This window comes from Athene noctua, chromosome 3 (genome assembly GCF_965140245.1).
Source record: "Athene noctua chromosome 3, bAthNoc1.hap1.1, whole genome shotgun sequence".
NCBI classification, from domain to species: Eukaryota; Metazoa; Chordata; class Aves; order Strigiformes; family Strigidae; genus Athene; species Athene noctua.
Genome location: NC_134039.1, coordinates 19810714 through 19834462, shown reverse-complemented (window position 1 = coordinate 19834462; position 23749 = coordinate 19810714). Strand labels below are relative to the sequence as shown.

Here is a 23749-nt window from a genome sequence, read left to right as displayed (position 1 = left end):
TTAGATACTGGAACATGGTCTCCCCTAAACCTTCTCTTCTCAAGGCTGAACAAACCCAGTTCTCTCAGCCTTTCCTCACATGACAGGCTTCCCAGTCCCTTGATCATCTTCGTGGCCCTCCTCAGGACCGTCTCCAGCCTGGCCACATCTCTTTTGTAGCAGGGACCAAAACTGAGCACAGTATTACAGGTGTGGCCTAACCTAGCTGAGTAGAGCGGGATAATGACTTCTTTATCTCTCCTGGAGATGCTCTTGTTGATGCAACCCAGCATTCTGGGTTTGAGCCATCTTTGATGCTACCATCAATAAGCAAGTGAAATTTCTGGGTCTGATCCAAAGCACACTCAATAAAATAGAAACATTTGCCCTGATTTTCATAGGGTTTTAATCAGGCCCAGGGAGAACTAAAACTCAGCCTCAGATAAGCCTTATAATAAATGCAATGCAGGTGTTTAGAAGCTGTTGTATTTCAGCTTCAGGTACCTGAGAATCTGTTTTTCAGTAAGTATTTCAGAGAACATCTGGGTTCTAAAGTAAAACAAAAATGAAAGTTTTGAAAAATATTATTGTAGCTCTGATGAGAAACCCCACTTAAGTCCTTTTTTTATTTGGTGAATATTTGTATATCCTGATATTATTAAAATTCATAGGCTTGTGGTGTTGTAAGAAACACCTTACAAGGATTTCAGCTCCTCTTTATAAGGAGTTATTAGTTCACTTAAAAACATATCTAGAGAAGCATTCTGCATTTAGAGAAGACACACTCTTCCTTTCTTTCTCTCCCTGCCTGTCTCTAGAGATGAATCAGGAGTTTGGTCCTTCTCTATACTCAGTTCTTTTCTGCAGAAAGAACCAATATATTTCAGACAATGCTTTCTTGCATAAGAATCTGACTAAAGTTCTCATCTGTATTTGCAAAGAACTGCAAAAAGATAATGGCTGAATGATTATCACAAAAACATCATAAAAGTTTTCCCCAAAATGCTTTATTTTATACTATGTGTGTTGATTTCCCAAACAAAACCAGGCTAGGAATACACTTAACCTCTGCTTAGTCAGGTCATCACAGGAATCTTATCCCAGATTGAACTGGAACCTCACAGTGAGGATGACTTGATGTATCTAATCTGAAGTTGATGAAAGGATTTCAGGTTTCTAGACCTTTCAATATAATTTCTTTCACAAACAATAAAAGCTGTTATTAAAAAAAAAAAAAAAGGTATTTAGCAGACTTCTGTTTCTTTAATATTAAAAACTGAAGGCTCCTAGAAACATGGTGACTTACTAGTACTATTTGTAAGACAGAAGCTAATCACAGTAGCTACAGCAAAGAGTAGAGGCAATCCTGATTTGAACTGGACATTTTCAGCTCTAAAATATACCAGCTTTTTCTTTGTGAAACCATGAGGAGATAGCAAAGTGGATAAACAAAACAAAACTGTTAATGACAGAAAAGAAGAATGAAGGAAGGAAGCTCCAGATCCATAGTGGGAAACTGGAGATTACACAACACACCTTTGCACTCCCTCTCTTCACATACGCTTGGGCTAGATCAAAACTTTGAGCTATGGATGGGGAAGAGCTGACCTATTTCTATCAGCTCTTCATAAGCCTTTCTGCCTTACAAGGCAAAGACCACTGTGTACGTCTGCCTTCTGGAGCATGTGGTCAAAGCCTGGAAATGATGATCCCCTGTTCTGATCTCTAATGTAGAAACTGCATGCACCAACAAGTCTCCAAAACACATCACAACTTCGTTGAGAAAAGGTTAAATCACTGATATAATGTCCCTTGCCCTAATAGGTATTAAATCATTACAGGAAAATAAAAGGTGGCCAAAATTAATGAACATAATGAAGACAACTGCCTAGAAAGGAGAAGGGAGTATTTGCTTCCTACTGTTTAAGACATTAACAGTGTCCTGTTTGCTAATAGAAATTAAGTTAGAATCCAATGACATTTAAAACAAAAACCTTTCTTCTCTCCCTCAGACCATATATTGATTTTGCAGAATGCAGGGTCCTGGTTGGAATCTTGCCTGGTTTTGCCTAATTATAAAATATTAGAGCTTCTTCCACTTCTCATTCAGACAAATGTCATTTTTAAATGCATTCTCTCAGACATTTAATCCTTTCAGTAGTCACAGCATAGTGCACAGGCTCTTCTTGCAGAAACAGTCAGGCTTTTTTTCTAAACCATCTATTCCTGAGTGTGGAGCCAGTGTGTGAAACTGTGCTCTCTTTACAGAGCCAGCAGTTTGCAGGCAGCAGTTACATATGGGAAGGAAATTGCTTTTCACTGGATTCTACTGCCTTGTAAAAATTGACATTATCTGCATATACAAATGAACCCATATGCAGTGCCGAGTAGCTTATAGAAGAGGGAAAACACAAAGCTAAAAAGTCTTTAACAATGTCAGTTGTCAGAGAAATGCGGTGTTTAAAACCCTGTCCACATCCTGTGCTTTACATCTACCCAAACTGAGTCCCAGAGGTACTGCCCTCTGTGAGTCCAAGAGTTTGTGCCCAAATCCAGTTCGGGAAATTAACTTCACGGTTTAGGGGTTTCCCTGTGTCATTACAAACTATGCAGGCAAGAAATCTATTAAAAATCTTCTACTTAAGGGGCCCCATGATACTCCCATTTTAGTCAGTGGGTTTTTAAAAAGATGAGTTTAACAATCCACACTGCTACATATCTGGGCTTACAGTTGCCATTAATAACACTGGGGCTCCAGTGGCAGCAGCACCTGTCTTACCAGAAGGTTGTCTTTGCAGTGCCCTTCCCCATCTATTCTCCTTCATAAACACAAGTAAACATGAAACAATGGCTGTTTTTTTCAAATGGTAAATGCATTTCAGGAACACTACTCGAAGTACCAGAAACCTAGATGCTTTTATAAATCATTTCTTGTAATAAGAGCTTAGATAATTAACTTCTTTGAAGGCAGCATGCTTGGAATGGATTACAAATTAAGACCTTTATTTTCCTCTGCCTTTCTTCAGCAATCTCTCCTACATCTATTTTTATTTAAAAATTCTGTTTTATCCCTGTTACTAATTCCACTTTTGATGGATGTCAGGTTGCCAAATTTATATGATGCTCTATCAGTCTCTTTATTAAAATAATTTTTTAGTACAGATAAGAAAGAATCAAAGACATCAGCAAAAAGGACTAAAATGAATGTGTTTTTATTCTCCTGGCAAGGCCTTCCATCAATTCTCATGTTCTAGGATACATGGAAAGTAAAATGAATGCTGCAGGCAGATTTTTTAAAATGTCAGCTGATAGTGAAGGGCATTACGATAATACATGTAAACAATAAATTGTCCTACATAGAGAGTAAAGTTTCCCAAAGGGGAAGATAATCCCTATGGCACCCTTCTGACCACTCTGAGCTTAATAAAATATTACTTAATACACCGTTGAAATAATCACACATTAAATTTCTCCACTCAGGCCAAGCTGTTCTTAAAATAATGTCCCGGAGCTGTATCCAGCTCGGTTATTAGCATCCTGCCGTCCCTACGTGCCTCACGCCCACTGTGAGTGGGTCCACGCCAGGCTGCCATGCTGCACCAGTCCCTTCCGACCAGTCATCTCTGCCACCTGCATTTGGAGCACAAATCGAAAGAAGCACTTTGCTGCTCAGGGAAGTGATTCTCCTACAATCTCAGACAGGCACATAAATAAACAAAAAAGCACTATTTTATTCTTCATCATTTGTAGCTTTGCCCTAGGCTGTATATAGGCTCTCTCATGTACTCCCCTGTATCTATGATTAATGAACAAGGAAGTCTGCAAAATAATTCCCTGATCCTAAGGCCTCTATTACTTAATGTGCCATCGACTGCAATAAGCTGTATCATTAGTGTTTCCTCCATGACACTGCCTTGCATTGCACATTATTTGTGCTTTTTGAGCAATTGCACATTATTACAACTGGGAATCCCCAGCTTTCCAATCCTAGGAGAAGGCCACAATAGTGCACAACAGTAGGCAGCTATTCATAGATCTTTCTCTAAATTATTCAAATATTACTGGTTTATAAGAAAACTGCAAATGGGTACATAATAGCCCCAAGCCCTTAATCTTTCATTTGTGAAGAGTAGTACTCCTCTTCCCTACCAAATTATACCACTGAAGCTGTGTTCTTTCTAGCAGATCTAAATCTTGTAGTTCTTGGATACAAAGTACACAAGAAGATTGTCATTATGATGCAAGGCAGCTATTACGATGTTATCCTAATAATATCATCTTATTTACAAATAATCAAACATCGTATTTACAAATAATCATTTTCATCTTAGAAAACTGTATGTACACACTTAGTCAAAGTTGTTAAAAAATTTCAAGTACAAATTATACTATGCTAACTGGCTATTTTGGAAACTTCTTCCAAAATGGCTTGCACTGGATAAGTATCAAAAGCGAGAGAAATTTTCCTGCTAGATTGCTATTCTCACACCAACTCATAGTTTTATAAGAAACAAATTTGTTAGGTCTCAGACAAGTAAATAATCCTTTGCATGTAATAAATTGTTTCCCAGTCCTTAAAACAGGAACTGAAACACACCATCAAGTGTGTTTTCACCCTTACTGAGTAAAGCTCTAAAACACCTCTTAACTACTCTCCACATGACAGAGACAACAAACAACTGAATATTTGTATAAAAGACACAAAAAGTCTATCCCCTTCTGCCAACATTTTGCTATTAAAATCAGTCTGTGCAGCTCCATCCCTCAAATGTAATGTCTCAGCTTCTACTGTTTTCCAGTGGGATCAGGACTAGCCTCAAGGAGCTGCTTCTATTGTCTCTGATATCACCATCATCCGCAGACACACGGAACATGAGGAACTGCGCTGGGCCTTAGCATAACGATACCCATTTTGCTTCTTGACATCCATGCTGATTTTTTTCCATCAACCCAAAGATGACATATAAGCTGGTGATTGCTAAAGAATTTTTTGTTACAGCCAGAAAACTAATGTGACTTGCTCAAAAAACCCCAGAAGTTTCTCCTTGACCAAATACAGAGACCCCAATTTAAGTGTCCATTCATCCCTAGACAAAGACATCACGTAAATCTTACCAATCTGAATGGCTGCTGTAGATCCAACCCCATTGTAACCCAACTCTTTCCAAGCTGAAATGGAGCCAACTAAAAGGAATAAAACAAAAAAACAAAACAAAACCCAGGAAAAAAACTTATTATGAAAATGGAAAGTTAGACAAGCTAGATGAGTTACCACCATATGCTAAAAATGTGCCTGCACCTCCCTTGGCAGGCATTTTATGTTTGAGGGGGTTTTCCTAATAATACTGGTCTAATTGAATGGTAGGTATGCATATGTTTTGTTTTACAGAAGAGAATGACTTTTTCTGATAGCAGATAAGCTTTATCCCAGAAACCCCAACTCTTTAAAATAAGTCTTTCCCCTAATCACTGGCTTCTCATTGTCTCATATGGAAGACCTCTGCTAAATCAGTAAAAATCAATGAAGTAAAAATATAATAATGTCTCAGATATTTTATTCTGCTATTCTATATACTGCTGAGATCACACGAAAAGAAAATGTGTAGCCAATGCAATGTAGCTGGCCATTTACCTCCACTGCATTTATGGTGTGAATAAAAGTTTAGACTGTAACCAAGCTCTCAAACAGAAGCAGTTAGCCAGAAGAAATACGAAGATTAAAATAAAAGGCTGGAGAGAAAGAAGAAAAATAGAGACAATGCAGAGGAAATTATATTATTAGGGAAAATTATGACAAGGCTCTGAATAGCACCAGGCTAGAGAGAACAGCTTGGGCACTAGGCTTAGACATCGGAGAATAAAAGACTTCTGCAAATGAAATGGCAACAGCCCTGCTTGCAACAATAAATACTTTTACCTGCATTTTTTTCTACCATTAAGTTTCTAGCAAGAATCTTGCTGCTGGTGAAGTGTTCCTACAAGTAACCAGAGAAGGAAAACATACAAGGAGAATGAAGGAGTAATTCAGCTTCTTCTAAGTCAGTTATATGGAGATTTTGCACCCTCTGGAGGTCCAGAAAGATATGAAGAAACTACAAATATACCCATCCTGTAATAAAGTACAACAGCTATAGGCATAATTTCCAGTTCCAGCAATAGCAGATTTTGTGGTGGTTTTGAATGGGGTATTTATGGGTGATGTATTTATTGGGAAATGCCTGTTTTCCCCCTTTCAGACCTTCCCAAGTCCTCTCCTTCAAGAACCAAGCCATATATGATATTTATTTTCCCCTTTATGCTCCAACTGAGTACAGAGCACTACTCTGCTAGCTTGCCCCAGGGCACTTGCAGTGACCACATGCCTCCTTCAGACAAAGTTCTTTGTTACTTGGTAATACTAGAAGAAAAGGGTTTTAAATGACGGCCAAAGCCTACAACATTTTTAGCCTCACCTAAACATAATCACCTTGCACTTCACTATATATTTAGACAGTCTTTCTTCTTCATATACTAGTTCATATTTGTACTTGTCTGCATGAGACACTTTTCACCATATATCATAAGACTGAAAAAATAGCAGCAATCATATATTATTTCTTGTAGAGATAAGACGATTTTTCAGGCAAAGTACACCTTTGTCCAGTGTCACTTTGGAAGGAATCAACAAAAAGATATTCTGTATTCTAAAAAAAGGGGTCAATATTGGAAGTTAACAAATATATAAGTGTAATCATGCAATGAAAACTCACTGTGTAAAAAAATCATTCGACCTAATATACTAGCACAAAAATCAATATAAATAGATAAAAGAAATTAAATTGACTGACTTTGAACCTTATTTCCTCAAAAGAGAGTCATCCTCTAAAATATAAAAAGAGAAAAATCTTGACAGTGGCTGACAAAAGAGCAAAATAAATAATATTGTATTTAAGATGAAAGTGAGTTTGATGGATTTGGTAAAAACAGAATATATATTACAGTGCACCCTTATCTGATACGTCTGCCCTACTACATGTTACACCGCAGCAAATATAAACAAAGTCAGTGATAGATGATAAAAAATTGTGATGAAAAGACATTTTGGACTAGTGTCAAGTGTATTACAGGGAAAGACTGTATACCACTTCTGCTGATGATTTCAATGTGTATTTGAAACAGACAGCTGCTTTCAATTGATTTTGAAACCTCCGTTGACGTCAATAAGAAAACAATGTCAGCAAAAGATCTACAATAAAATATGATGAGCTTGAAGAGCAACTGTGCTTTTGGTTATTTAAAGTACTTTGTTGCTTTCAGTAGGACTCAGATGAAAAACATATTTATGAGTATGACCACCCTACTTTACCTACTTCTCCTTTCTCTCCACATCTCACAATTTTCATGTCTAACCTGCACCTCCTACACAGAAGCTATTCCTAAGGCCTTCCTGGATTTCTCTACCAGTTACACTTCCATTTTCTTTCCAATTTACTAAAGATCAGCAACAAAGTCACTCTCTTAAAGCATTGTTATCAGGCTTTATAGAGTATCGGGCTAAGGAAGAATTCATTATTTATGCCTTTCAGGTACAGAAACCTTAGTAGATAATATGGACTAGGTAAAAAGATTGCAACTCAATTTTCACAACCAAAGGATCTAGAAGTGTAATACTTCTGTGCAATGGGATTGTTAACACAGTCCAGCTTTGTTAATAATTTGATTTCTTGAATAAAAGAAAACTTCATAATACCTATCCTGAATTGATTCCAGCTCATGGTTGTCTTCTCTTACCAAACGAGGTTGTAAAATTGCAGTTGGAAGCTGATCTGTAGAGAGTCACAGGACCCTTCCTCTTTACCCATAAACACCAATCATGTTTAAGACTCTAGAAAAAGTCTGATGTAAAAAAGTCTGTAGATGAACAAGAAAACAAAAATTTAAATTAAGAGTGTAACAGTGTAATAAAAGCAAGCAACACTGTTTACATAAACATGGTTATCTCATCACTTCTAAGTATACCTCCTTCTTGACAAAAGCGCATCTATTTTAATAAGCCCTTTAATTAAAAGACTGCTAATTCTCTTACAGCAGCAAAGACAGCAATGAGACATCACGTAAGCCATTTCAAAATCAGTTATATTCAGTTACTAAATGTAAGTATCTTTTCAGATAATTTGTTGGATGCTACCCAGGCCTATCTGATGGTTCATATTCAGAAATAACTGCATGAGATTGAGCTGACAGGTATCTGACAATCACTATCAAGTGCTTCAGAATTCAAAGAGGTAGATCACTGCCCAACCAGAAGGCAACTGAGCACCACATGGCTGCTTCCTCCCCCATGCCCCCCACCCTAGGTGGGATGAGAACATATAACAAATGGCTCGGGAATCAAAATAACAAGGAGGGATGATTCACCCATTATGATCACGGGCAAAAAACAGACTCAATTTGGGAAAAAAAAGAACATCAATTTAATTTGAACACCCCCACCACTAATTTACCAATCAGATCAGTGTAAGAGAGTGAGAAAACACAACCACATCCTAGAACACCTTCCCCCCACCCCTCCCTTCTTCCTGGGCTCAGCCTTCCTGCTGATTTCTCTACCTCCTGCCCACCAGCAGCACAAGGGCACAGGGGATGGGGGTTGCAGTCAGTTCATCACCTGTTGTTTCTGCCGCTCCTTCTCCTCAGGGAGAGGACTCCTCACACTCTTCCCCTGTTCCAGCCTGGGGTCCGTCCCACGGGAGACAGTCCTCCACGAACTTGCTCCAATGTGAATCCTTCCCACGGGCTGCAGCTCTTCACGCACGGCTCCAGCATGGGTCCCTCCCACGAGCTGCGATCCTCCCAGCAACAGACTGCTCCAGCGCAGCTGCCCTCAGAGTGCTGGCCTTCCTCGGGCACAGCCCCTGCTCCGGCGTGGGGTCCTCCACGGGCTGCAGGTGGCATCTGCTCCACTGGTGACCTCCATGGGCTGCAGGTGGGCATCTGCTCCAGCACCCCACCCCACCCCCTTCTTCTTCAACTGACCTTGGTGTTTTCATAGGTATTTTCCTCACTACTCCTCCTCTGCTGCAGGTTCCCCTTTCTATGTATGTTGTCGCAGAGGCGGTACTACCATCACAAATTGGCTTGGCCTCAGCCAGAGGCAGGTCCAACTTGGAGCTGGGGAAGATTCTAGCAGCTTCTCACAGAAGCCACCTTTGTGGTCCCTCCTGAGCTACCAAAACCCCACCACACACGAACCCAACACAGAGACACACCAGTACATTTCCTCACAGACCGCAACTTGCCTACACTCTTCTCCATGACCAGCTGCTGCTCTTCGCTTTGTACTGCTTAGTTCAGGCAATCAGAGCTGTCAGGGTATTTATCTGGATCAAAGATGCTATCTCAGCTCTTTTCTGAAGTGAACTGCAATGGAAGAGGCCCAAAATTTAAAGAAGGAAAGGAAGAGAGGAAGGGCCCTAAAAGCAAGGAATTTGCAGCAATCAGACTGCACAACTGAACTGAAGAAAGCCTTCACAGGATTTAACTCAAGGCTCTTCTGTACACCGTTGAAGTACATGGTTCTGGAAAAACACTACACACTTGACTTGGGATTCAGTGGAGCTCTGGTGATTCAGGTCCAATTAATTTCTAACCATGGTCTAGTTTTGGTGAAATGTTTCACTTCAGCGTTGGTAAAATTGTTGTCTTGCAACCACCCCAAAGGCAGCTGCTGCAGGTAGATGATATCTGTAAGTACTGAAAATCCATGACATGCTGCTAAATTTGTGTACTGTCCATTGCACTCGAGGCAAGGATCAGTCAAAGCACTTTAGAGATGTCTCTGTCACACACCCAACTTTTATCACCACTGAAGTATCACTTCATACTGACATTGCCAAATCCATAAACATGACATAGTGCGAATGAGAGCAATGGAAGTAGTTCTGTCTCAGTTAGAGTAGACATTTCCTGCTATGTTACTGGCATTTGTTTAAGTACTCTTTAAAGAAAAGCTGAGATTATACAACAATTCAAAAACACTCCGAAGACTGGGAGTGCCAGAGTATAACGCAGAATGGCAACAATTTGGCTTTAATGACTGCCACAGGCATCCTACAGGAAGACCACCTACAAAACAGTCACATCCAGCAAGGATTCAGCCGCACTTTGAACACCACTGCCACATTTATCATGCCTGCATCTACATGCTGCAGTATGGGGATGCACAGGGCCAGGTGCTGCAGGAGGGCTGCCAGGCAGCCCAGGGCATGACAGGGCCATGACTCAGCTAAAGCACAGAAGCAGAAGTGGCTTCACCTTCACCTGTACTAAGCATTGAAAAAAAAAAAAAAAAAAAAAGCCTGGAAGGGTTTTAGGCTCCCATAAAAACAGGTTTTATTAGGGTATTCACAACAATATTTATCTTCTATAGAGATAAGGTAATTACTTGGAAAGGAAGTGTAAAGGCTTTATAAACAAGTTTGTGTCACTCCCTGCCAGCTCGGTAGCTTTTTGAGTTTACATTAGACTTTGCACCTCCAGACATCCCAAAACATCTCGCAGGTTCCATGACAAAGCTGCTCAAAGGAAGCCCCCAACAAGCACAGGGAAGGGCTCAGCACTGTTACAGCTCCTATGCAGGTAGCACGGCCAGAGAACAGCAAAAGCAAACATGCTTCCAAGGCCCATGGTTGCTTCTCCCCATGCTCACTGCAGGAGAAGGGATTTGCAACATGTTGGCAGTTGTCAGTTTAGCAAAACATACTTATTTCCAAATAAGCATAGAGCGCATGCCTGACAAATTCACAGCTGAAATGCCAGCTGCAAGAGACTATGGCAGCCATTCTTCGGGAGAACAAGCTCAAATCCAGTTGCTGATGAGCACCCGATGAAGTGACAGCCATGCTTTGAATGCTGCTGCCGTGTTTGCTGTTCCTGCAGGTGAGTCCCTGCTTACATCCTCATGCTGCAGCCTGTGGGTGAGTGTGACTGGTGCTCCAGGAGGACTGCCAGGCTGCCAGGGCTTGGCTCAGATAAAGCAGAGGCGGATTGAGGTTAGCATGCAGGGACACAAGCATCTCTTGTGTTAGGAGAGGCTGAGAGAACTGAGCCTCCTTAGCCTGGAGAAGACAGGTTCAGGGGGATCTTATCAATGTATATAAATATACGAAGGGAAGGTGCAAAGAAGACAGAGCCAGACTTCTCAGTGATGCCCAGTGACAGGAGGAGAGGCAATGTGTACAAACTGAAACACAGGAAGGTCCCTCTGAAGAGTAGGAAATATTCTTCTACTGTGTGGGTGACTGAACACCAACACAGGTTGCCCACAGAGGTTGTGGTGTCTCCCTCCTTGGTTATATTCAGAAGCCATCTAAACACAGTTCTAGGTGGCCCTGCGTGAGCAGGGGAGTTGGGCAAAATGACTTCTAGGGTCCCTTCCAACCTCACCCTTCTGTGATTCTGTGGATATGTCTCAATCTTCACCCACATTGAATTCCACAAAGACACCCAGTAGGTTTTTTGACTCACAGAAAAAAACAACAGGTTTTATTAAAATATAAATGGCAACACTTACCTTCCTACTATTCATTATTTCATATTTGTCATTTCATTATTGTTGCAATCAACACATTGCAATGGGGAGTGTGTACCACCTTTTACATTTTTCACTGACACAACTGACTCTCCATGCCTTTCTTCAAAAAAAACCCCCCTAAAATCCACATTCTGGACACATTCCTATGCCCTTCCCAGTAGTGTGTGGCTACTCGTCAGCTCTGCTGGAGACATTTGTGACAGGCTCCTTAGTGTTAGTTCAGGAAAACAATTCACACTGCTTCCCAAAAGAAAACTAACAGGAAGGCTGCCTCATGTTGGGGCTTTCTAAGTACTCTCATTGAACAAAATCATTCCCAGTAACATTAGACTGGCCACAGAAGAGATATGCTTTTTGCATGTCAGTGTTTTATTAAAGGCTGACCACAAAGGAGCATGGTTACTCTCTGGAAGAGTAATTCTAAAGAAAGGACAAGGCAAAATCAGACACTAGTAAACATCCAGTGAGGTGATAGCAATACCTTGAAATCCACAGCCACAATTAATAAGGTTACGGACAAGTCATGTCCTGCATCTGCACACTCTGATTCATGAAACAGCATGGCAGGGTGTTCCCGGAAGCTGCCATGCCTTCCAGAGAGTAAAATCACTGTGACTCAGCTAAAATGTTGAGGTGGGTGGGCCTCAGTCATCACACACAAAAAAAAAAACCAACCCCACAACAAAGGCTTTTATACTCCCTCAAAGTCAGGTTTTATGCAGCTATATATATGATGATAGTTATCTTTCTCCATGCAGATAAAGCAATCAGGTAAAACAGATCAGAAAAGCCTGTACACATAATTATGTCCTTCCAGCAGATCCTCCCCACCAACCCATGCTGTGGCTGAGTTACCAAAATCTCTCACTGATCCCCAAGAAGTTCACTCCAAAGCGTTACGATCTTAGAAGAAAGGTTTAGCAGGAGGAAGAGTGTTGAAGACTCTGACTAGGCACCTGGTTAAAAAAAAAAAAGGTCAATTATGGTTCATTCTTATACATATCAGACTAAGATTTGATGTAATTAAATGTAAGTTGTAGCTCAATCTCAGTATTTTCTCGTCTGTTCTTTACATGATTTTAGTCAGCTCCTATTCCTGTAGCACCCAAGCATCTTTAATAATAGATTAAGCAATAGCTATATGTTATAGGCTGGGTGTAAAAGTTTGTCAATGTAATCAGAGGTCAGCACAGAAGAGCAGTGTGGTCCTTTCTGGCCTTAAAATCAATGTACCTTTATTGATTTTACAAAATCTCTACAGATTAGTTTATTTTTTTCTGTAGATCTCTACAGATTAGTTTATTTTTTTCTGTAGATCTTGCTCTCTCCTGTCAAATTCCTCATATCTCTTGCAGTAGCTTTGATTTTTTCTTGGGGGGGGGGGGGGGGGGCTGGTTTGGTGGGTTTTTTTCATATTTGTTTTCAGTAGAAGAGACCTCTTCCCACTGCTATAGTTCGAGTGTACTGGAGTTGTCGTGTCAGTCTGAAAATTTTGTTTCCTTGCCTACATTTTGCTTCTCTCTCTCTGATTCATATCAGTTTGGTAACCCTTTCATTCTTCAAAGTATGCTAACATCCAAGGCAGCAGAAAGATGACAATAAAGCTTGGGTAAACCAATAGTTTAGAAACCAGGACAAGGAGAGCCAGAAGGTATTTTGTTCAAAATATAAACCCAGAACATGAATCTGCCAATCAACTGAAAATACTGTCCTGTAAAAGCAGTTTAAATAATGCAAGTGCACAAAAATTCTAACAAATCACATCAAACATCATGTTTAGAATGCACTAGTGGTGCAGTAGTTCACAGTTGCCTCTGTATTTCGATAGGGAAACATTATCAGTCCAAGCATAAAATATTTCATTCTTCTTCACTCACACTGTACAACTTGCAAGAAGACACCAGTGGAACTTACACAACATGTAAACTGGTAATCAGGGGTCAACAATGAGCAAGAAAGAGTTTGTAGCAATATAAGCAAAAGAAAAAAAAAGGCTCAAGAAGCAGAGAATCCCTACTGTGATAAACACAAAGCCTAGACTCTGTGACAAACACAAAGCCTAGGCTCTGTGACATGTGAGATGCCAAAGGTAGGGTGTTGAAATCACATCAGTTTCCTAACGTAAAGCACTTTTTCCTCAAAACAGCTGTCAGTTAAGTAGCCCAGCCCTTCCAGGCCCCTGGCTCTTGATTTCTGAGGCAATCCATTTGTACAAAGTTCTCTGCAGCCTTTCAATGTCAGCCCTCTGATTTTTTTTTTTGACCCTACTGAAAAAGCAGGGGGTTTATTTGGACTAAAGACTACATGCAGACAAGCTGTGATCACAAGTCCCATTTGCAGCCTCTGACACCCTACTGGTGCTGGCTGACATTTTAACCGAGCACAGGGAACCGATGCCTTCAACATGGGCTGCTGCAAGGGTCCTGCAGGGAGCGAGACGGGACCCCACCCCTCTGCAAAGCCGGGGAGCGCTGAGTCTATAACAAAGTAAGACCACGTCCCCTTTTAATTAATTCCTCTGCAAACAGTAGGTAAACCTAATATTTTCTAGAATAAAAGATGGACATTTCAGTCCATTTGTCACCACTTGAGAGTAACTGAGAAAATCCTTTAACAGCCTGGACGCCCATTGCCTCATGCAGCAATTCTGCTGGCACCGTCCGGCTCTCTCGGCGGCAGAAGAGCACGGGCAAAGCGCCCGATGAATCACTATGGCATTCGCTCCTCTGGTCGATGCAAAAATAAACAGAGAAATCCTCTTAGCATCAGGCTTCTGTAGCCAGCCAAAACCTCCAAATCACGGGCATCTTGCGTCTCACGCCTAACGAAACCCCGGCGGAGGCGGGGAGGGAGGTGTGGGGGGCGGCCCCGGCGGGGCGGCGGCCGTGGGCCGAGGCGGGGCGGCCCCGCGCCTTAAGGCCTTGGTGGGCACGGAGGGAGGGGCGGGCAGACAGACACGCTGCCCTACCTACCTACCACCTACCTACGTGCGGGCACCATGGCGAGCCCCTGCGTGGAGCTGAGCAACAAGATGAAGATGCCTACCCTGGGGCTGGGAACTTGGCAGGTACCGGAGCGGGCAGGAGGACGCTGGGCGCTGCAAAGATGAAAAGAAGGGGTGGGGGGCAGAAAGGGTAAAAAAAAAATAAAAATGAAGAACTGCAACAAAAAACAGGGGTCCCGCGGCAGCCACGTCCCCGCGTGGGGGCTGGGGCGGTCGGTCTCGCCACCCGTTTGCAGCGATCGCGGCTGCTTGTGTAACCGGGCGGCCTGCCAGGCGGCGGCGGGGGGGCCCGGGGGGGAGGAGAGGAGAGGGATCGCCGAGCAAAAAGCAAAGAAAAAAAAGGTTTTTTAAATAAAAAGGGGGGGGAGGGGAGAATGAAGAAAGTGGAAGGAGGCAAGCTAAAAAAAAAAAAGGTAGGGAAGCAAAAGTAGAAAACAACAAAAAAGAACCCAGAGTACACTGCAGAAGGCTGCTGGGCCCGGCAGTGGCCCCGTGTAGCCCTTCGAGGGTGTCACGGACTGATGGGAGCCCTGTGCCGTGAAACTGCCTTTGTTGGGAAGATAAACAGGAGAAACTGCTTGGGCAACGCTGAGAGCAAGTAAAAGGAAATGATGCTGGGTATTATGCTTCTGGAAATGACAGTAAAATGTCTCACAGAAACTCACTTCTTTGTGGCTCTGTTTCCCCTCCCTACCAAAATGCTGTTTGCCTGGAAAATTGAAACTCAGTTTAAACGCAGGTGACAATGAAATTGGGATTTTGTGGAGCTATTACTGCAGCAAGTGCTGACCAAAGGCCATGGAAGAGCTCATGGCTTGGTTGTGTTTGCTTTCAGGCTCCTCCGGGAAAGGTGGAAGAGGTGGTAAAGTTTGCTGTTGATGCAGGCTACCGCCTCTTTGACTGTGCCTATTTCTACCAGAATGAAAATGAAATAGGGAATGCAATCCAGCAGAAGATCAAGGAGGGGGCTGTGAAACGGGAAGACCTCTTCATTGTCACTAAGGTACAAGGATGCAGGATTACTGGGGCATTTAGCTTTTCTCAGAGAGAAACACTTGTTCCATCTGTGAAGTAATGTAAGGACCTATTCCCTTCTCTAACATTCACTTCATGGTTGTCTTATTGTGTGCTATAAATTCCATCCTTTATTTGCAATTTGAACAGAGCTTTATCAGGAACCATTGACAATTTAGGAAAAGTACCATGGCTGTTGCTAATAATCTAATTTCCTTTAATAATTTCCTTGCATCTATTAAGTCAATTATACCGAAGGTTCATTTGCATGCACCCTAGGAAGACAGGAAAAAAAAAGACATACGTCCAAATTCAAAGGTGCTGTGCTGCTTACTGGTGTGCAAGACATTTGAAGATGTTGTCATGTACAAAATGTAAGCCTAAAAGGGAATAGAAATTGAAGTATGGGACTTCAGTCTTAAGTATTTTACATGTATTTACTCAATTTCTTTATCTCATTCACTTATTTCAGCAATGCTCTTTACCAAAAATTTAGAACACTTCAACTAAAAAAACCTATGACTTGGGGTTTGCACCAGCAAAACCAGAAAACATTGAGTATAACTAAGGTTTTTCACATACTCTTAGTTTTTGTTAAAGAACAGATTTTGAGTAATACTTGCATGTTCTTCTATTTAAATGACATGAATTTGCATTTAATAAATGAAGTAAAATTGACAACAGTTCTCACTTTGGCCAGCTAAAGGGGAAAAGTAGGGTAGCTATGAGCTGCTCAAGACTCAAAATTTAGCATGGGGAAAAAAAATTTCTAACACTAACAAATTTGCTGTGTCACAGACACCTGTCAGAGTGTTACATTTATTTCTGAGAATCTCTTTTCATAAGTAGGATTACTGACTGACCACTACTGACTCCCTTTTTTGTGGTATGTTTGTACTACCTTACCATTAAAATAGCAGGATCCTTGTCTTCAGCATGCACTGAATACATGGGAAGGGAGTTATCCTCCTAGACCACCAAGGGAGAAGCTTCTGTCCCCTGGTCTGGACTGTAGAAACTGTAAAGTCATGGTTGGACTTGGATTCTTCCCCACAGTTGTGGAACACATTTCACGAGAGGTCCTTGGTTAAGGTAGCATGCAAGAAGAGCCTCGCTGCACTGCAACTGGACTACCTTGACCTCTACCTGATGCACTTCCCTATGGGATTCAAGGTAGTCCTGCTCTACATCTCTCTTATTTGGCTAGAAAAATTATGCAATCTCTCACCCATGCTGTAACCATCTTCATTGTGCAGCTGGGATATGCTGTGGTTTATTTGGCTCTTGCCTGAACCTGGTGGTAGCAAGCGTTCAGTCACTAACTAGGTAATAGTATGTTTTAGCATGTGGGTCTGGCTATCCACACCCATTGGAGTGAGATAGTCATAGGTATGAGCACTATTAATGGTCCCTGGGTCTTCAGGGAAACTGTAGCCAACACAGGATGGTGCTGTTTGGGATTGTGGTCTTCTGATGGGCCAGAACAGTGTGAACTTCTCAGGTTTTGCAGATTTTGGCTTGATCTGGAGTAACCAACAGTGAAAAATGAAGCACAATGTAGAAAGAACATGCTTCTTTTACACAGGTGTAGACTAGGAAAAAAATAAATAAAAACTCTAGAATAAAGGTATGGGAATGTCTGTTCCCTTTTCTCTAGATCTGCCTGAATTACGTAATTACTACTAATTCCCACTCTTTGTATGAAGGGATTAATTTGTAGAAATTTGGCCCTCGTCCAAAAGAGAATACTGATGAATATGCCTAAGTTTTAGTTATGCAATATGCTTAAATAACCTGCTAACTTGTTGCCTATAAATCCAGTCAGAAGTGCTAGTAGACAGTAGGAAATTCAACTGTTTAAATAAGTCTATGTATTATCTGCCTTGAAATAACAGGCTGGTGAAGAACTGCATCCTGTGGATGACAAGGGTATGAGTATTCCCAGTGATACAGATTTTCTGGACACATGGGAGGTAAGTTAATGTTTGCTTTTTAGAACAGGTGTCAGCACTAAAGATGGAGCAGAGATCTGTGTGCATGATGAAATTAAGAGATAGGTTTGGGTACAGAGGATAGTCACACAAAGTTGTATTTCATGACCAGTATGAGCAGAGCTGCAGCTGCCACTTGTTTTGGGGAGGAAGAGGGTGATGTCTTTACTAAGACTAAATGGGAGGTGCTGTCTCTAAAATATTATCTGAATACACACAATGGTGGAACCGAAGCATAGATTAATTCAGGTGCGGCTGTTAATTTACTTTGTGTTTCATAAGGTAGGGAATTCTCTCACTTTTCAGTGTTGGGCATCAGCATCTCAGGCTGTCCTTCAATCCTCCTTTCCTTGTGGACTGAGAAGATTCAGGGTCTGCTCCTTCTACCTGCACCTCTGTGATGCTGCAGCTCTGGGAATTTCTCTACAGTAGCTATACAATAGCAGATTACAGTTGCAAGAAAGTATTTTGAGGTAATTGAGCTTAAGATAACATCCTCCCTGCTGTGTTCTGCCACCTTGGAGGTAGTGTGCGACAGGGGAGGAGATGGAGGGGTCTCCCTTGCTTTTTTAGCTCTGGTAAAATGACCCCCAAAGAAGTCAAAGCTAAAGAAATTCGCTTCCCTCTACAAAAGGCTCGGCCAAGCCATTCTTACATTACTTTTCCACCTGCAATGGGTCATAAAACATACAGTAATAAAAAAATAAGCTTTGCAACTTGTAATTGTTTGAGATACTGTTATTTAAACCAAGTGTGAGTTGTTTGTTGGTTTATCACTAGCTTTAGTGAAATAAAATAATGTAGTTGACAGTAATACTACCTCATAAACACGCATTGGTTGTCCTTATTAGGCCATGGAAGAGCTGGTGGACTGTGGCCTGGTAAAAGCCATTGGTATCTCCAACTTTAACCATGAGCAGATTGAAAGAATCTTGAACAAGCCGGCATTGAAATACAAGCCGGTAAATAACCAGGTAAGATTTTTATTTGTATTGATATCATCTAACCTTGTGATATTCCTAAACATATTCATGCTCCACTTCAATTCTAAAACTGACTTCTGCCATGACCTTTAAATAGTTTTGGTGCCATGGAAAGATCTCGCAAAGCACTAGTTATTTCTGGTTGTCTGAAAGACCCTTCAAGTCAGTGCTGCCTGCGATATGCAAGGCTTTGGTACAGTGTCAGTCTTGATGGTTTTTAGCTGACAGGGATCTCAACTGAAAGATTTTTTGTAGACTTGCATGTATATAATGCAGTGGAGATTTGAGAGCAGTATCATACAAAACAGTATAGATTATGCATATCACAGTAATATGAAACAGATTAGTTTTAGACATTGGAAAACTGAAAATAGCCATTACCTTGTATAAGACCTTGTGACTTTCTAATACACATCCTATTTCACTACTTGGACTTGGATGTCACAGCCCAAGTTGCCACAGGCCCATTTCTGCCAGCCATGGGATAACCAGTAAAATCCTTACTGCAAGCTACTGCACAGTTATAGATATGTACACGAACGCTCTAACTCGTTCACTGGACTTGCTTATTTTTCAGCACAAAATAAACCATTTCAGTGAACTTCATTATAAAAAGGAGGGTTGACAAATTCTCACTATGTACCTCATGAATGAAATCACAGGACAGCAGGGGCATCAGGAACTTCTGACTTTCTTCCATATGTGACTTTGCACTCAGGTGAAGGTGCTTAATGCTCATCTCTGCTGATTTAGGAATATCCTGGGAAATCCCTGTCCAGGCACAGTGCTGCCAGTGCTGCAGTGCCAGGCTTGGGGCTAGTGTGTGCACCGGCCAGGCTTAGCACAAGGGAGACATAGGACTTAGAAAGATTTTACATAAAACCCTCAGGTTTTAAAGTTCTGGTGGGGATGGACCCAACTACCCCCAAGTTAAAAGCTGTGCCAGCTTCAGCAGTTTAAAGAACTTCAGGCTTTGACTCCAGTTTGCTTCTGCGTGGGTGTGCCTGCGTCACACACTGTCATTACAGCAGTTGTCTAATCTAGCTCAGACCTAAATGAACTACTGTACATTAATTTCATGTCACCATGCCTGGTAGCAAAGCTACAGCATTTAGAAACAGCTGGGTATATGCGTGGTGCCACATTATGCAGGGTATATGTCATGGTCATACCATGGCTTCTGGCAAGTTGAGCAGCATCCCTGTGTAGGCTCTTGTTTCCAGTTAAAGGACACCTTGCCTGAATGGCTGGTCACAATATGGTCTGAGCTAACCTAGGGAAGCTCATGTCGCCAGGCTTCTTCAGGAATCGGGGAGACTCCCTGAGGAGAGGAGAGCTTGAGTGACTCAGAGCAGAAACTAAACTTCAGGTATTCTGAGCTGCCCCTCTGAAGATGCAGTCCTGCTCTGCAGTAGTCCAAGAAGACTGATCTTCCTGATTCCTGACAGCACTTTCACTCTTCTCATCTATTTCTCACTAACTTTGTGTGACATGTAACAGGAGCTACATATGCTAGGGCTCTAGATATTGCTGTGACATGAATAATTTTTTTTATGAGACAGATTTTAATCTTGATATTGGGAGTCTTTTCTTCACATTTTCTGTGACACAAGAGGAATTAAAATGTTATGCTCTGAGCCCAGTGCAGTCTGCCTCTGTATCAGCCACCATGATTCTGTGCTTGCAGATTGAATGTCATCCATACCTAACCCAGGAAAAGTTGATCCAGTACTGTAAATCCAAAGGGATTGCTGTGACTGCATACAGCCCCCTTGGTTCTCCTAATCGCCCATGGTAAGAAAGCATTGCAGCTTTTCTGTACACAAAACAATGCATTTGCAACTTGAATCTTTGAGGCAAGTGATGTAAATAATACAGGTATAATGAGAAAAGTGCTGTTGTGCTGTTGCAGATTACTTCACACAAAATGTCAGGCTTCCTGCAGGGAAGCTAGTATCTTTCTGCCATCAATACCCTGGCTTTTGTTTTTAATAGGGCCAAGCCAGGGGAGCCTGTGCTGCTGGATGATCCCAAGATTAAAGAGATTGCAGTTAGACATTATAAAACCCCTGCCCAGGTAAGCAGGGTTGTCAGGGCAAACTATTCCTCCTCCTCAGACATTTTTACAGGCTGATAGCTGGTTTTAGCAGATGCTGTGTTCTCTAGAGATACAGTATAAGGGGGCTGAACTGCACTTGGCTCTTGATACTGCCCCATCATTCATATGAATTATCAGTTATTTTCTAAGATGTCTTGAGTGCAGGCTTGGGGGGGGGGGGGGGTGGCGCTGATGAGCAGTGGTATGTTCTTACCTTAGGTGTTCCCCTTCCTAGGGAGATTTCTTCCACTCCCAGAGAGAAGTGCTTGCTCCTGGAGAACGCCTTTCCTCTGAGGTTTACTTAGAAGTCATCAAGCCAACTTGTAATTCTTTTCTCTAGCTATGTTATTCTTCAGAAAAGTCTTGTAGTTTGCAGACTTATTTGATTATTCCCTTATTGCTTGTGTTCACAAAGAATCCTTGAAAGTTGCTTGATTATTCAATTTTTTTTTTTTTTTAATTAGTTACTAGTCACACAAATGAATTCTTGCCCACGGTGCGCAGAAACAGCACTTCAAACCCACATGTTCACAATCAATCAGCCACAGTCATATTTTAAGATGGGCAGAGCAGGATAAAAAATTGTATACAACAGTCCTCTTTTAAGGGGGGAAAGCTTTTTAAGTCTATAAATATATTTTTTCTTTTAAGGACTTCAAAAAGCTTAACCTAGGTGAAGTACTTACCTGTGACCCCAAATTAATCTACATCACTATGCTTATTTGGTCTGAGCAGCCATATAATGCAAGCCAGAAGTATCATCAATTCTATCTCCCTCTCCTAACATAAATGAAAACAAACCAAATCATGGAGAAGCCAGGATATAGAAACAACATAGGCCAGAAAATTATAGCTTGTCAGTAGACTGCAAGTAAATGCTGGCACATCAAACTCCTGTGTGCAAAGTGGTAGAGTCTTGCAAAGAGTGAACATTGTTGTAGAAAAAGAAATTGGCTTGGGGGGGCGACCGCAGGGCAGGAAGGAAGGGAGAACACAAAATGCATTTGAATTGACTTCTTGATACCCACGTGTTCATGCTCCTCCTTGTCCTTTCCTAGGTTCTGATCCGGTTTCTTATCCAAAGAGATGTGATTGTCATTCCCAAGTCTGACAAACCACAACGTGTTGAGGAAAACATCAAGGTCAAGTTTCCATTAGGACTGCTGCTACCTTTTTACACAGGCTAGACACCAACACTTGTATCTCCTCTATATCAAGCAGCACCTAAGAGGCATTAGAAGGGGAGTGCAGAGATATAAAGATTTGAGCTCAGCACTACCTTAACCATCTGCATTTGTTCTCTGGGGAAAAGCATTTTGTTCTCACCAGGAGAGAAACGGGTTACACCAGGGTGGTCCAAGCTCTGCTGCCCTGGAAAGGGAATCCCAGTTTTGGACTCTGGGAAATGCTTAATAAGCCCCTCTTTAGGGTGAAAAAGGAAAAAGTTGTGAACACCAGACCTGTTACGGTTTATGTCTCACTTTGAGGCTGTGGCTCCCCTTTGCATGGAGATTCAGCTGGATGTTTGCTCATAAAGCCTGGCATCTTAGATATCTCTGTGTTACTTTCATTTTATGCTGCTACATTGTGGACTTACTTCACCTGTTAACCGCTTGCAGGAGTTCTTAGATGACTAACTGTGAGACAACTATTTGCAGTTGGCACCCAGTAGTCCTGTGTTGTAGCAGAAATATTTACTGCTAGTTCAGTATTTGTGACATATCGAGTAATCCATCCTTAGCACTTTAAGTTTTCCGTCTTTGCATAACAATAAACTGCAGTGAGATTTGCATTCAACCACCCAGAACTGTAAGACATTGCTATGAACAGCACCTCAGAGAGAAAAGGACCGATTACTTCAAGGGTAAATTAGTATTTGGCTGAGAAATAAGAGGATTTCTTAACTGTGCTTAGTGTGGATGCAGTATGTCCTTATCTGAAGTTGTAGATGCACGAAGCACACTTAGTAGCTATTATAACTACTCACGAACCTAAGAAGAAAGCCTTTTTTTTTTTTTTCTTTTTCTTCTGCTAGGTGTTTGACTTTGAACTATCTAAAAAGGAGATGGATGTAATCTTCAGCTTTAACAGGAACTGGAGGGCAGTTCCAGTGCTCCCGTATGTTCATTATTACCCTTATTATCTACTAGGCCTATCTCTATCTGTATTTTCATTCCCCATATCTTGAAAAAATACATGACCAAACCCAGGGAGAGCTCCTATCTTAAACCCTGGATCCCAGGTAACAAGACATGTTCTGGAACTGGTACCTGGAGGGAGATTCATTCAGGGCATTCCCCAGCATCTTGGTGTTGCATGTGCTTGCTCACAAGCCTGTGTTCAAATTAATAACAGCAGCAAAACTTGAGTAGATTGGCAGTGGGGAAAGGAAACTGCAGTAGGGAAATGCTGCTGAAGGTACTTTCTACAATACTTAAAATAACCAGTTCTTTCTCTTTTCAGAGCTGTCAATCACAAGGACTACCCATTCAAAGCAGAATATTAATGCCAGTGGTTTCTGCGAGACCTCTGCGTAAATCCTTCCAGATTAGATTATGTACTCTGGAGCTTGGTCTTGATTTCTTCTTCTGTACTTGACAATCATTACAAGCAGTTACTTGTCCTTTTTTAGGAGACCACTAGTATAAGAATGCATCAGTAGGGATGAGTCTTTTGTAAAGATGGTTAACAGAAATCTGGTTTTGATTAACAGTAAAAAGACACTGTCTATTCATTTCCTTTTTTCCTTGTCTTCCTTAATTAAAGACATGTTTAACAAAAACCTGATTATTTAGATGATTCCTTATATGTTATTTCCAGTGCGGTCAGTCATACTGGCTTATAAGTTGTTGTCAAGGAATGGGCTGTTTAATTACTTTGCTTTTTACATATTTCTGATTTTTTTATAGTGTAAATCTCTAATGCCTTAACATTTTATATTAATAAAGTTTGAATAACAACAAAACTTAATTAGTGTAGTGCTTATATTGTTTCATACAGTTAATTATAAAAACATGCCTGAAGTCTGTTTTTCTGAATTTTAATACAGATATGAGCTGCTGTAATTCCTGTACAAGGGCAATACAGAGAGACTACTTCGTGGCTTAC

At 41.3% G+C, this 23749-nt stretch overlaps 1 protein-coding gene across 6 annotated transcripts; it reads left to right on the top strand.

The window, feature by feature from the left end:
• The first annotated feature begins 14463 nt into the window (after window positions 1–14463).
• LOC141959002 (aldo-keto reductase family 1 member B10-like) lies at window positions 14464–23596 on the top strand. Of its 6 annotated transcripts, XR_012633387.1 has the most exons (11): window positions 14464–14618; window positions 15391–15558; window positions 16626–16742; window positions 17465–17542; window positions 18412–18534; window positions 20231–20337; window positions 20539–20620; window positions 20877–20964; window positions 21700–21783; window positions 22677–22759; window positions 23105–23136. XR_012633387.1 is itself a non-coding variant. In XM_074902203.1 (10 exons), the coding sequence occupies exons 1-9, from the start codon at window positions 14550–14552 to the stop codon at window positions 21750–21752; spliced, it is 885 nt and encodes a 294-aa protein (XP_074758304.1). In that variant the 5' UTR covers window positions 14464–14549; the 3' UTR covers window positions 21753–21783; window positions 23105–23217. The 6 variants fall into 6 exon arrangements, 5 of the variants coding, with proteins under 5 accessions (XP_074758304.1, XP_074758300.1, XP_074758299.1 ...); XM_074902203.1 differs by lacking the exon at window positions 22677–22759 and having other exon boundaries at window positions 23105–23217; XM_074902201.1 differs by lacking the exon at window positions 20877–20964 and having other exon boundaries at window positions 14465–14618; window positions 23105–23596.
• The last annotated feature ends 153 nt before the right edge of the window (window positions 23597–23749 follow it).

Excerpts from the sequence above, each read along its gene's own strand:
- LOC141959002 (XM_074902198.1), top strand. The coding sequence starts at position 14,550 with ATGGCGAGCCCCTGCGTGGAGCTGAGCAACAAGATGAAGATGCCTACC. Across the intron at positions 16,743-17,464 it reads ACTTCCCTATGGGATTCAAG|GCTGGTGAAGAACTGCATCC; the intron begins GTAGTCCTGCTC and ends TTGAAATAACAG. Across the intron at positions 17,543-18,411 it reads ATTTTCTGGACACATGGGAG|GCCATGGAAGAGCTGGTGGA; the intron begins GTAAGTTAATGT and ends TGTCCTTATTAG.